This window comes from Leptonychotes weddellii, chromosome 14, assembly GCF_054177405.1.
Source record: "Leptonychotes weddellii isolate Sample4059 chromosome 14, ASM5417740v2, whole genome shotgun sequence".
Lineage (NCBI taxonomy): Eukaryota > Metazoa > Chordata > Mammalia > Carnivora > Phocidae > Leptonychotes > Leptonychotes weddellii.
The window spans coordinates 52,799,734-52,814,003 of NC_138382.1; the positions used below are offsets into that span (position 1 = coordinate 52,799,734).

Below are 14,270 nucleotides of genomic sequence, written 5' to 3' on the forward strand. Positions count from 1 at the left end.
CCCTCCTTCACTCTTATACTGTTTTCTACTCAGTCAGAAATTATAAAAGCGGATCCCAAAACAATGGTCATCTCAGGATCAGATTCTGTGTGCCCCTAAGAGATGGTGCTAAATGACTAACTTCCAAATCCTCCTTACTCTTGCATTTAAGAATCAACCAGAAAACTTAAGAATTCTGAATTTCAAGCAATTTTGAGGAAACATTTAGACATTTTGTTTGATTGTTTTTGTATTGAGAGGGCTTTATAGGAAGAAAAATTGTCTGTGATATGGGTCCCCAGAGTCATACAACCTCCAGAGAGTTATCACATTAGCTTGCTGTCTCAAACTGGTATATACCCCTTTTCCACTGACACTAGAAATATTCTCCTGATTTTAGATCTTAGAGTTCTCTGTCCCCTCTGCTCATTCTCAGAATTGAGTTTGCATACCCTGGGCATTTAATAAATGCTTGTTCATGAGACCGGGAAGTTGACTGTGGTCCAAACGGATTATAGTGTTTCTAGTCCCAGCATTCGTAGATAATATCTCTTTTGTGTCTCTGTCCTTTGGAACAGAAGCTGACATCTCCCCAGGGTTCCAGCTGAATTCCTGCTGGGTATGCCCTTATTGGTCCTATGTCATCATTATCTGTAGGCAGAGTATAGGCATCTTTCTCAATGTAAAAAAAAATTTCCAGAAAACCACTATTTATAACATTCCAACTATTTTTACTTTTACTTGTCCCTAACCTTGGGTCTCTCCATAATCACCAGCTGAAGTGTGTATGCTATGTACAGTCAGATCTTTCTATATGTATGGTCTCCATCATGGGCCATTCTGGGTTCTACTTTTGGTCGGCTACATTTTGTTGCCTCCTCCACACAGGAAAAGTGTTCATAATAAAACAAGCAAACATTTACCAGGCATTTGCTTTGTGCACTGTTCTAAGTACTTTACAAATATGATCTTTATCCTTTCATATGCACAATAATCTCAGGTACTGTTATCCCTGTTTTGCAGAGGAGGAAATGGAGGCCCAGGAAGATACTTTGTCTGTAAACCCTTTCCATGTAACTTCTTTTTTTTTTTAATCTTTTTTTTATTATGTTAATCACCATACATTACATCATTAGTTTTTGATGTAGTATTCCATGTAACTTCTGTGAGGAGCAAAGATAGAATCTATGTCAAAGAGCTTTGTGATAAGTAAAGCTTAGTGTAAACATTTTACCAGGTTGCCTGCTTCAGACAGGGCTCAATGAGTGTTTTTTGAGTGAAAGAATAAATAAATGTGATTACTGAGTACATCGTGCTTTGTATAGGCTGAATCCCCAGAACAATGTAAGCACTGCATCTGTAAGTCAGTAGTCACCCCCACCAACATATTCCTGTTTCCTTCTTTTCTTCCCTTTTCCTCTAAATTTCAGAATCAAAATGATTGTCTGATTGAATATCTTTAAAAGGTCATGATGAATTATTCTGTAATATTTGAAATGTTATGCTCAGAAAGGTCAAGCCTTATTTTTTGGTAAGAAGTACCATATAGATTTGTTTTTCCTGGGCATCATTTCTTTTTTCAAAGAGAAGATGGCAAGAGATTTAGAGCAGGGTGCCCTCTTGAGGAAATTTTAGCACTTACCTCTCAAAAGCTGGCACTGGATGACATGAGAAAGCCAGATGAATGATGCCCAAATTGATAAAATATTAAAAAGTAAGAGTAACCGAATACCAGAGATCTGAGAATTAGAATTCTTAGCTCTTATGATCTAATATAGCAACATTAAGAATTTTTAAACCAAAAGAAAAACCTCTGGAAGATATTTTCTTTCCTCTCATTCACTGTGTCCTTCGAGGAAGCACCCATATTGTGCCAGGAGCTATGCCAAGGACAACGCTCAATAAAACACAGTCTCTGCCTTTGTGATGCTTACAGCTCGTGACAGAGATCCCAGGGAAGGGAAAGAAGCAAATATATATGTAACTACAAACCGAGCAAAGTACTGTGAAGGAAATGGGAAGGTACTAGAATAAAGCATAACAAAAAAAGTTCCATTAGGGTGGTCAAGGAAAGCCTCCCTGAGAGGAAATAATTGAGCTGAGTCACTGGGCTTTTTGGTCCATTGCAAGTCTGCCCATCTAATATAGACAGCCTAATGGATGCTTTTGTAGCCTCTGATTCTTCTCTGTGGCCCAACCCTTGAGCTGAGTTGAATCCTGTCTCTGCCCCTGTGGGTTAGCAGACAAGTCATCATCCTTCTGCACCTCATTGTCTCTCTAGCCGATCCTCTTTGCCTAAGACTCACATTTGTCACAATGTGGTGGTTGCTGCTTAACTAATAAATGTCTTTTTGCTAATACTAATAGCCACTCATGGTAGAATATCAATGCATTATAATGCTTAAAAAAAAAACACATTTCCAGCAAAGTTAAGGATGTAGAGGCTCTTAGAAGATGAAAAGGACAGATAACCCTGACTGCCATTCTGCTGTGAATAGGGAGAAATAAGTAGGCCTGAAGCAGGCACAGAACTTGATCCTGCCATACAGTTTGGTCTTGTCAAATTTCACGTATCCTGGTACCAAGCGAACTGAAGGCTCCAACCAGAATCGGAAACATGGGACTGGGCTTCAGGAAGGAGCTCCAAAGAACTAGTTTTTGAAGGTTTTGTTTTGTTTCAAAGCTCCCATATTACACACACGTATGGTTGACCTGGATCCCCACCTGGGTATTGCTCTAGGCCCTTTAGCTAAACTGCTTTCTCCGGATGGGTTGATTCTGCTGGATTGGAGGGTTTAACTGATGTGGAGAGTATTGCCTCCAAGGGGACAGCCTGAAGTGACTTCTGGGTTGGTGTTTAGGTGACGGGATGAGTCTGGGACCCAGACTTTGAACAAGATGCGTCTATCTCAGTTGTACCCGTACGTTGCTCTCACCAAGAAAACTAACCGCCTACTTTATTAACCAGATGACGGTGAAGAAGACATTCAACCCCTATGAATCGCACTCCCTTCACCTGTAAATTGGGGTTTTATATCTCCACTCATTTCACAAGGTTATTATACTTTGCATATAAATAATAGGTGATATATTGTTCAGAATGAGCTGAAACTAATCTCATTGCTGCTACTAGATAGCAATTTGGAAAATACGCCAAAAACCATGAAATGTGCGAACTCCTTTGACCCAGTAAATTGGTTCCTGATAATTTTTTCTTATGAAAAAATTAAGAAAAACCATGTGGAAATAAAAGTGCATTGTAGCATTTTCTAGAAAAGAAAATATTGAAAATGATAATAGAACAGTTAAAAAAAAGAAAGATGGTGCTTTAACACAATGAAACCTTAACCAGCCACTGTGTAAACTGTATGCACTAGGAAGTGGTTGAAAGGGAAGATGAAAAAGGAAAACAATTGATGGAGTAGTGGAATTATAAGTATTTTTCCTTTGGTCAGTTTATCTGAATATTTTTACTCTAGCAGAATAGTTAAAATACTGAAAACATTTTAAAACTTGGAAAATGTCTTGGCCCCAGACTACATTTCTTCTTACCGTCTCTTATTTTTTATTTAGGGAAATTATCGTTTCATGAAACTCTTACTTACACGCCGAGCAAACTGGATGCAAAAGGATCTGGAAGAGATGACCCCTTTGCACTTGACCACCCGGCACAAGAGCCCTAAGTGTTTGGCACTTCTGCTGAAGTTTATGGCAGCAGGAGAAGTGGACACACAGGATAAAAACAAGGTAAGGGACTGTCAAGATTGGAGGCAAATGAGAGCAAAACGCAAATGCTTCCTTTTTTTTTTTTTTAAGATTTTATTTATTTATTTGACAGAGAGAGACACAGAGGGAACACAAGCAGGGGGAGTGGGAGAGGGAGAAGCAGGCTCCCCGCTGAGCAGGGAGCCCGACGCGGGGCTTGATCCCGGGACCCTGGGATCATGACCTGAGCCGAAGGCAGACGCTTAACAACTGAGCCACCCAGGCGCCCTGCAAATGCTTCTTTTTATGATGTGAAACCTCAAGAAGAATTATCACTCATCACTTGGGACATTTCCTTGTCTTCATACTCCCCAGTGAAATATTTCCTTAAATTCAGTCCTTTAAATCTCCTACCAACCACGTGTGGTAGGTAGTATCATCTCCTTTTCACTGATGGGAAAACTGAAACTCGGGAGGATTAAATTCTGTTCAAGATCCAAGTGGCAGGACCAGAATTCAACCCAGGCCTATGCCCAGACCCCAGTATTTGATAGCTAATAGCGATAGTCACCATTGGTGCTAGACTTGCGGTGGCCAAATGCCTGGGCAACATAGGAGGCGCATAGTGGTTTAAAGGCCTGGGCTTTAGCATCAGACTGCTTGGGTTTCAGTCTAGAAGCCACTACTTAACTCTTTCTGCGGCTTTGGGCAAATTTTCTTAACTCCTCTACGCTTCCATTTTCTCATATGTGAAAAGGGAATGATAGGGTTGTTGAAGATAGCACATATAAATACGGTTTAACACAGTGCCCAGTGCATAGTATGCTCTCAGGAAACATTAGCTATAAAATGAATATTATTCATTTCATTTTGGCTCTAACATCTGCTCTGGCATTTGTTGCTGGCGTCTGTGATCTTCCCAGCTCTTGACTTTTACCATCTTGTGCAAGCCGGTCACTGTTTCAATCAACGCTTTCATCGTTCTTTACAGGAAAAGAATGTGCTATTCAGTTAGACAAGTACAAAAATCCTCTCCCTTTCCACCAGGCTCCAAACCATGGAGTCTTGCTAACTCCAACACTCCCACGTAATTAAAACTCTTGGGATTAAACCCGCTGCGTTCACGTCCAGTGATCCCTTTATTCTCACGGGTTCTTCGTGTCGTTTTCAGGTTTTGTTTAGCTGTTACTCACAGAACCCAGTGTTCTGAAATTAACTTTGACTTTATTTTACAACGACTATAAACTAATATTATTCCTTACTCACAGCATTTGTAGTGCTAATATTTCACCGAAAAAGCACTTTGATCAATTCACAAAGACCATTAATCACTTGCAAAGCCCCAGATGTCTTTAGGCTCTATAATGTCTTCCCCAGTGTCTTCTAGGAACTCCCTGCTATCTTCCAGTACTTGTGTATTCTTCTGTTACGGAACACGGATGGGAGGTTATCCAGTCAGACAGATGGAAAACAGATCTGCAAGGTCAAGGAAGGAAGGAAGGAAGGAAAGAAAGAAAAAAAATGTGGCTATAGGAAATTATTGCTATTATATTTGTGACTGTTTTTGTTCTGTAGTCATTACTAAATCAAGAGTAATGAGTGACTCTTCATATTAAATGCCTGTAGGTACACTTTCCCTGAATACCACATATGTCAACATTTAAAGTTTTTTAGGTAGCAAGTGAGCTTGGTTCCTCCTGTTAAATGATCTGATTCTAGATTGAATTGATGACACTGCTATTTATAAGGGATAATGTACAGTGCAACCATTTCTGTGTTCCCTCAGTAACTCTTCTAATAGGGAGACCAGTCTTACTGTGGTTTATTGATGAGAACGGCAGGGGGGATTTTAAAGCAATGCCAACAAGTTCAGAGTGTTCTTTTTTTTTTAGTACATTTTATTTATGACATTTTATTTTATTTTTTTATAAAGATTTTTATTTATTTATTTGGCAGAGAGAGACACAGCGAGAGAGGGAACACAAGCAGGGGGAGTGGGAGAGGGAGAAGCAGGCTTCCCGCCGAGCAGGGAGCCTGATGCGGGGCTCGATCCCAGGGCCCCAGGACCATGACCCGAGCCGAAGGCAGCCGCCTAACGACTGAGCCACCCAGGCGCCCTATTTTATTTATTTTTTAAGTAAGCTCCACACCCCACGTGGGCTCGAACTCATGACCCTGAGATTAAGAGTTGGATGCTCTTCCAACTGAGCCAGCCAGGTACCCCATCAAGATGTTCCTTTTTAACTTTTACCTAAAATAAAGCAAGTATTGCTGTATCCTCAACATGTATCTTAACATCAGTAGTAGGTATAAGAATTTATCCTGTAAAATTATAGTTAAATTTAAATTTGTACTTTGGTGTAAGAAATGGATTCCAGATCCGTGATTTCCTGCGCATGGATCTTCTTTTTGATAGATACCGAAATTCAAAACATTCCATCAAATCCTTAAGGTACTTGGTGCAATATCAAGGTCATCACTTTATTGATAATTATTCATAAACTACTGGGATGCTATTCTTTTTCTCAGTATTACTAATCTCACTGATTAGTACCTGATGACCTACGTGCCTATCATGAATAAGAGGTCAGATTCTGGACTCAGACTGCCTGGGTTAAAATCTCAATTGGACTGCTAACTACCTTTATGTCCCTGAGCAGATTGCTCGTCCTCCTTGTGCTCCATTTTCTCATCAATCACATGCAAAGTCAGAGGACTTATCTCCCAGGGTTGTCATAATGACTATCTGAGGTAAAATATATAAAGCTCTTACAACGGTGCCTGTCACACAATAAAAGCTTGGGGAAAGTTTGTTGTGTTGTTACTGTTTCTCTTGTTACTGTTGTTTTTTTGAGACTCTGAATTTTGCAGCAAACAGCTCTGCACTGGAGTGCCTACTACAATAACCCTGAGCACGTAAAGCTGCTTATCAAGCATGACTCCAACATTGGGATTCCTGACGTCGAAGGCAAGATCCCACTTCACTGGGCAGCCAACCACAAGGACCCAAGTGCTGTTCATACAGTACGATGCATTCTGGTGAGTACAATGGTGCTGCTCACCTTTCCAAAAAACAATTTTTTATTATGAGATAGCCAGTACACAAAAGCAGATCTAAGACACACAAATAAATTATGAAGCAAAAGAAATACAGCACATGGAAACCCATCACTCAATAAATAGAGCATTTTAGTGCTGCTATTTAAGACCACACAGAATTTCCTATGTACCAATTTCTTTTCTTTTCTTTTCTTTTTAAGATTTATTTATTTATTTGCGAGAGAGAGAGAGTGGGGGTGGGGGTGAGCAGAGGGTGAGGGAGAGAGTGTCCCAAGCCGACTCCATGCTGAGCGCAGAGCCGGACTGGTGTGCTCAATCTCACAACCCTGAGATCACGATCTGAGATGAAACCAGGAGTCAGAGACTACTGACTGCACCACCCAGGCACCCCTCCCTATGTGCCAGTTTCCAAATACATTCTCTCCCCCTGTGCCTTGCTTGCCCTGTCCCCCTTCACCTACTTTCCTGAATTTGTGTTTATCATCCCCTGACTTTGTTTTATACTTGTGCTTATTAAATACTGCATAGAGATAACATTTGTAAAATACTGGTAAGATATAAAGAATATGGAAACCACAAATACTCATGTACTCATCTCTGAGTTTATCTTTTTTTTTTTTTTTTTGACAAAGAGCACGCGAGCAGGGGTCAGGGAGGGGGCAGAGGAAGAGAAAGAATCTTAAGCAGGCTCCACACCCAGCATGGAGCCTGACACAGGGCTCGATCTCAAGACCCTAAGTTCATGACCTGAGCCGAAATCGAGAATCCCACGTTTAACTCACTGAGCCACCCAGGCGCCCCTCACGTCTGAGTTTAAAAATGAGTATGTTACCGTTACCTTTGAAGCTCCCTAGGTACCGCTCAGCAACACTCTATTCTCCCCTTTCTGAGAAGCAGCCACTCTCCTCAATTTCATGTTTATCATTCCTGATTTTCATTATATTTTACCACATATATTTATATTCGTAAACAATATATTATTTCGTTTTTAATGTTTTTGAATTTTGTGTACATGGAATCACATTGAATGTCTTCTTTTGCAACATGTTTTTCTTGTTCAATATTATGCTAGTGATTTTATCTATGCTGTGTATAACTGTAATATATTATTTTTTACTGTTATATAGTATTTCCATTTTATGAACAAGCCATGCATTATTCAGTTATTCATAAACATTTGGAACTATTTCTAGTTTTTCGCTATTTAAAAATAGTGCGGCTTGGGGCGCCTGGGTGGTTCAGATGGTTAAGCGTCTGCCTTTGGCTCAGGTCATGATCCCGGGGTCCTGGGATGGAGCCCTGCTCAGCGGGGAGCCTGCTTCTCCCTCTCCCTCTGCCTCTCCCCCTGCTCATGCTCTCTCTCTCTCTGTATCTCTGTGTTTCAAATGAATAAATAAAATCTTTAAAAAAAATAGTGCTGCTTTGGGGCGCCTAGGTGGCTCAGGGGGTTAAGTGTTGGACTCTTGATTTTGGCTCAGGTTATAATCTCAGGGTAGTGAGATTGAGCCCCTGGAGGGGCTCTGCAATCAGCGGGGAGCCTGCTTGAAGATTCTCTCCCTCTGCCCCTCCCCCCACTAGCACTCACTCTGTCTTTCTCTCTCTCTCAAATAAATAAATAAATAAATCTTTTTAAAAAAATAGTGCTGCTTTGAACTTTTTTTTTTTCTAAGTAATCTCTACAGCCAGCATGGGCTCTACTGACTGAGCTAGCCATGTGCCCCTGAACTTTTTTTTTTAGCATGTCTAGGATATATATTTAACTGCTTGTTGCAGGTACATAGAAAGGCAGTTGATATTTTTATTCATTGAAAATGCATCAACGGGCGCCTGGGTGGCTCAGTCATTGGGCGTCTGCCTTCGGCTCAGGTCATGATCTCAGGGTCCTGGGATCGAGCCCCGCATCGGGCTCCCTGATCGGTGGGGAGCCTGCTTCTCCCTCCCCCACTCCCCCTGCTTGTGGTCCCTCTCTCGCTGTGTCTCTCTCTGTCAAATAAATAAATCTTTAAAAAAAAAAAAGAAAATGCATCAAAAACAAAACAAAACAAAAATGCATCTAACCAACTTGCTATACTTTCTTATTAATTTTGAATATTTATCAGTGGATTCTTTGAGGTTTCTAATCACTCCTCAAATTCCAACTTACAAGCTATGGTAGTCTGATATTTAGTTCTATTTGCTTATAACACAGGAATTAGATTTTAGATAAAATTTAGATAAAATTATTTTGTATATGCAATAGTTATTTCTCAACTCTTTCGGGCTATTATTTTGCTTCTTTCTGCCTTTCATTGTTCCTCTGGAGGAGTCTGTTATTGGTCTAATTGTCATTAATTTTTAGATGATCTAACTTTTCTCTCAGGCTGCTTTTAAATTCTTCTCTGTGTGGCATCCTGCAGTCTCACTACAGTGCGTCTAGGGATGGTGCTTTTTTAAAAATTTTTTTGGTCCTATTTGGTGTATACTCTTATTGCATATCAGTTCTGGAAAATATATAGCTATTATCTCTTTAAATATTATCTCTCTTTCATTCTCTATATTCTTGCCTTTAAGGTCCCAGTTATACATATTTTAGACCTTTTCATTTTATTATCCGTGTCTCCTCTCTTCTACATTCCATCGTCTCATCTCTCTTGCTGTGTTCTGGGTAATAACAGATGTGCTTTCCTATAGACCAAGACTTCCCTCCACTGAGTCCACTCTCTTGTTTGCCCTCTTCATTGAACCTCTAATCCTAGGGATTATATTTTTACATCTAAAAGTTCTTTTGGGGGGCACCTGGGAGGTTCAGTCAGTTAAGCGTCTGCCTTTGGCTCAGGTCATGATCCCAGGGTCCTAGGATCGAGCTCCGCATCGGGCTCCCTGCTCAGTGGGGAGCCTGCTTCTCCTTCTGCCTGCCACTCTCCCTGCTTATGCTCTCTCTCTCTCTCTCTCTGTGTCAAATAAATAAAATCTTTTAAGAAAATAAAAGTTCTTTTTGTTTTGTTTTGTTTTGTTTTCATGTCTGCTGGGTCTTCTTGATAGTTTTTGTTCCTTGAATCACTTTTTGTTTCATTTTTTATTTTCTTACATGCTTTATAGATAGTTATTTTATATTCTTTATCTGTCAGTTCCATTATCTGAAGTCTTTAGAGGATACTTGTCACTCATAATATCTTATTTCCTCATAGATTTGGCTTTTTTTTTTTCCCCTTGTAAACACATCTTAGTCCTTGGGAGACTCAAAGGCCTAAAATACCACTGTGGTAAAATTCTACTTCTCTTTTTTGAAGTGTTTATAATACCTTTCATGCACTTGTTTTATAAAATAGGATGGCTGTACAGGCAGCTTAAATCTGGGGTGGCTCTTTGGAGAGTTCTCAAATTGGGGCAGGAGGTCTTGGCTTTTGGGTATGACCTGATCTGGGAAGGAATACGACCTTGCATGAGGCAACTCTTCAGCTGAAGCAATCACAGAAGTCTGACTGTTGAGGGTCATCTACCGGCAGCACTCACAGCAGCTAGGGAAATAAGTCCTTTATTCTTTTTTTTTTTTTTTTTTAAGATTTTATTTATTTATTTGACAGAGAGAGAGACAGCGAGAGAGGGAACACAAGCAGAGAAGTGGGAGAGGGAGAAGCAGGCTTCCCGCTGAGCAGGGAGCCCGATGCGGGGCTCGATCCCAGGACCCTGGGATCACGACCTGAGCCGAAGGCAGACGCTTAACGACTGAGCCACCCAGGCGCCTTAAGTCCTTTATTCTTGAAAGGGGACCTAAGCAGTGGATACAAAGACCTCATAGAAAAATGAGTAAATGTGAACTGTCAATTTAAACAGAATAGCCAATAAACATATGATGAATCCCAACCTCATTCATAAAATAAATACAAATTAAAACGTCAGAAAATGCTTTCCACACCTATATGGGAAAAAATGTAGTAAGCTTGATAATACCAAGAGGTGAATTTGTGCCAGCATGTGGGGAAATAAAAACTTTTACACATTGTCATGGATGTGTTAATTAGTGTAACCATTTGGAGAGCAGTCTAATACCTAGTTGAAAATGTAAATATCCTTCTACTCAGCAATTCCCCTGCTAGGTGTCTGGGCTAGAGAAAAATCTCATACATGGGCTACAGGGAGACCTGTAATGGAAGCATGTTCATGCAGCATTATTGTTAATAATGGGAAAAATGTAAATAACCTAACTGTCCCTCAGTAGGAGAATGGATAACTAAATTGTGGTTTAACAAATGAACTAGTATCAACATAAATACCCAAAAGTATAGTGTTGAAAGAAAAAATTGCCAAAGGATATGCATAGTATAAACTCAAAGGTGTAAATATTGAAAACATACATACATAATTTATGTACTGTTTGTGGATGCACACATATGTAACAGAAGTACAAAACATACAGCTTTAGCTGAATCCATTGTAGATACAAAAGCACATTAGGCAAAATACTGACACCTATTCAGTCTGGATAATCAGTATTAGTATTTATTGTATCTTTTCTGCATTTTTTAGAGTTAAACGTGACAAAGTTTTAAAGACTTAGAATGTGTAATTTTTTCTGAATTTACCACTTTGTGCTAAGAATATACAGGTTTAGAAAATTGCTCAGTTAATGCGTTTGTCCAGTGTGATTTACTGAGGATTCCATGTGTATCTGAAGTCTCTGGTTCCTTAAAAATAGGATGCTGCTCCCACGGAGTCTTTACTGAACTGGCAAGACTACGAGGGTCGGACACCTCTTCACTTTGCAGTCGCCGATGGGAATGTGACAGTGGTTGATGTCTTGACCTCATACGAAAGCTGCAATATAACATCTTACGATAACTTATTTCGAACCCCGCTGCACTGGGCAGCCTTACTAGGTGAGATAACTGTGAATCAAAGGATCAGCGGTAGGAGGAACTACATGAATACCAGAAACTTTCCATGGCTTCCCTTCCCCTGTCAGCATCCACCTCCCATTTAATTATTTTAATTTTTTTTAATTTTAATTTTTTTATTTTTTATTAACATATAATGTATTATTTGTTTCAGGGGTACAGGTCTGTGATTCATCAGTCCTACACAATTCACAGCGCTCACCATAGCACATACCCTCCCCAGTGTCCATCACCCAGCCACCCCATCCCTTCCACCCCCCTCCACTCCAGCAACCCTCAGTTTGTTTCCTGAGATGAAGAGTCTCTTATGGTTTGTCTCCCTCTCTGGTTTCATCTTGTTTCATTTTTCCCTCCCTTCCCCTATGATCCTCTGCCTTGTTTCTCAAAATACTCATATCAGTGAGATCATATGATACTTATCTTTCTCTGATTGACATATTTCGTTTAATTTTTAATTGATATGCGGCATCTCATACTAAAATCCCTCTGTTGTACGCTTAAATTTTAGTAATATAATATATTCTCTGTTATATATTGGTTTTAATTTCAACATAATGTCTTAACATGTTTTAATTTTTATTTTAAAAGTAATGCACATTCATCAACAAATGTAAATATAAAATAATCTTTTCACATTCAGTGCCTGTGTGTTTTGGGAGGGGACTTTAATTTTATGTCTGTGCCAATACTCTGATATGTGATTTTTTTTTCTTCATATTTTCCTGATAAGCCTCTTACTTAACCTTTTTGGGGACCACTCTGTTAGATGAGAGAGTGTAAATACGTTTATGTGTCTGATTTTTCAGGGGATGCAATCTGAGAGACTTTCTCTTTTAGTGAAGGAGGTTTACCCATTAATAGTCACTGTTATAAGATCTAATTTGGTCTTTTTTCTGCTATTCTGCTCTTTGAGTATTATTGGTGTTTTGGTTTTTTTCTTATTTTGGGTTTTTTTTTTTTCCCCCGTTTCCTTAATGTTTTCTGCCTTTTGGTATATAGATTAGGTTTGTTGTTATTTGGTTTTGAATTGCCTAATGTTTTAGGAGGGTTTTTAGGTTCTGCTAGTGGTTACTTTTAAATTTATCAAAAATGTTTTAAAACATGAGTCAGAGTTAAGAGCAAAACTACATCTATTGATTTCCACTTAGCATACTTATCACTTTTTTAGTATTTGTTAATATAATCTGAAGTTTTTCCCAATTATTATTATGGACTTTGTTTTTAAATTACACATTGTGGGCGCCTGGGTGGCTCAGTTGGTTAAGCAACTGCCTTCGGCTCAGGTCATGATCCTGGAGTCCCTGGATTGAGTCCCGCATCGGGCTCCCTGCTCGGCAGGGAGTCTGCTTCTCCCTCTGACCCTCCTGACCCTCCCCCCTCTCATGCTCTCTCTCTCTCAGTCTCTCTCTCAAATAAATAAAATCTTTAAAATAAATAAATAAATAAATAAATTACACATTGTATCTTTCTAAAATACTTTTTGCATTTACATTCAGTTTTATTGTCAGATTTATAATTATTATTTAGATCTCATTTCAGTGTTCAGTTTCATCCCTTTTTCCTTTTCCTCCGCATCCTGGGAGGACTTCACAAGTTTGTCTCCATATCAGTACATTGACTTTTTGTTCCGTAAGTTCTGCTTTCTTTCTGCCTCTCATCGATTGTATTTTAGGTTGTATTTTGATTTCCTTCTCTCATCCAAATTTCTTTGTATCTTGACTTATTTCCTGTTCACCTCCTTCCATCACCTTTTCATTTCAGATTATGTCCTTCTTAGGATATTCTGTTTCATTTCATAGAGGCCATCTCTTTGCACAAGTCAAGGATGCCAGACAGTTTCCTGAAATTTTCCTCTGGATCCTTCTCTAGATCATTTTCTGAGGTATGCGCTTCATCTTTGTGGTGGTGTTCCTTTTTCCTTGTCCCATGGTATGTTTTCATATTGCCCTTACTGAATTTTCCTCATTATCTTTCCAACAAGATGGCATGTGTCTCAGTAGCTTGCCTGTGATCCTACTTTTCGCCTGTCTCCAGGAACTCCAGCTCGGATCATATGTGGGAGCGGGTAGATGAGCACAACTCCCACTCAGATTCCCTTTTTCTGCCCGGTTTTCATGCAGTGTGTCCTTGTTCTGCTGATGTGGCATCTTCATTGCCCAGGTCCCCACTATGCTGAGGCAATAGAATGCCTGAAATTCAGATTTCCCAAATCTGCTATTACTGGGTTTGTTCCTTCTTTGATCCTTCCTAGAGCTCCTCGCTTGCGGAAACCATGCCCTCTCGGATGCGCTGCATATTTCCTCTGCCACCGCCTCATCGTTCCTGCCACGTGTTTCCTTGGACTTGAAATCACTGCCCAGAAGTGAAAAAAGTGGGGGAGGGAGGGCAGAGGGGATTGAGAGGAGGCCGCAGAGGTCACAAGAGGATGTAACCGAGTTTGTCCTCCTGAATAGCAGAGGGCAACAGCGGTTCCACACAGCACAGCCTGGAGACTGGGGACCATGATGGCTGTCGGAGGCTGGCTTCCCACCTGTGTCATAAAGTGAAGCCAGGGAAGGCACTGAGCTGATACCTGATACAGCTTTTTCTCACTCTAGCAATTATAATGACTGTCATTTCCTTTCTGATTGAAGCATTAAGATTTTAGTGTCG

General features: G+C 40.0%; 1 protein-coding gene across 1 annotated transcript in view; it reads left to right on the forward strand.

The window, feature by feature from the left end:
- Positions 1 to 14,270, forward strand: part of INVS (inversin) — a 154,777-nt gene that overhangs the window by 67,916 nt on the left and 72,591 nt on the right. Inside the window, exons 4-6 of the mRNA XM_081804080.1 lie at positions 3,553 to 3,726; positions 6,556 to 6,723; positions 11,420 to 11,600. Of these exons, the coding sequence (XP_081660206.1) occupies positions 3,553 to 3,726; positions 6,556 to 6,723; positions 11,420 to 11,600 (523 nt within the window). The remainder of the gene's footprint in view (positions 1 to 3,552; positions 3,727 to 6,555; positions 6,724 to 11,419; positions 11,601 to 14,270) is intronic.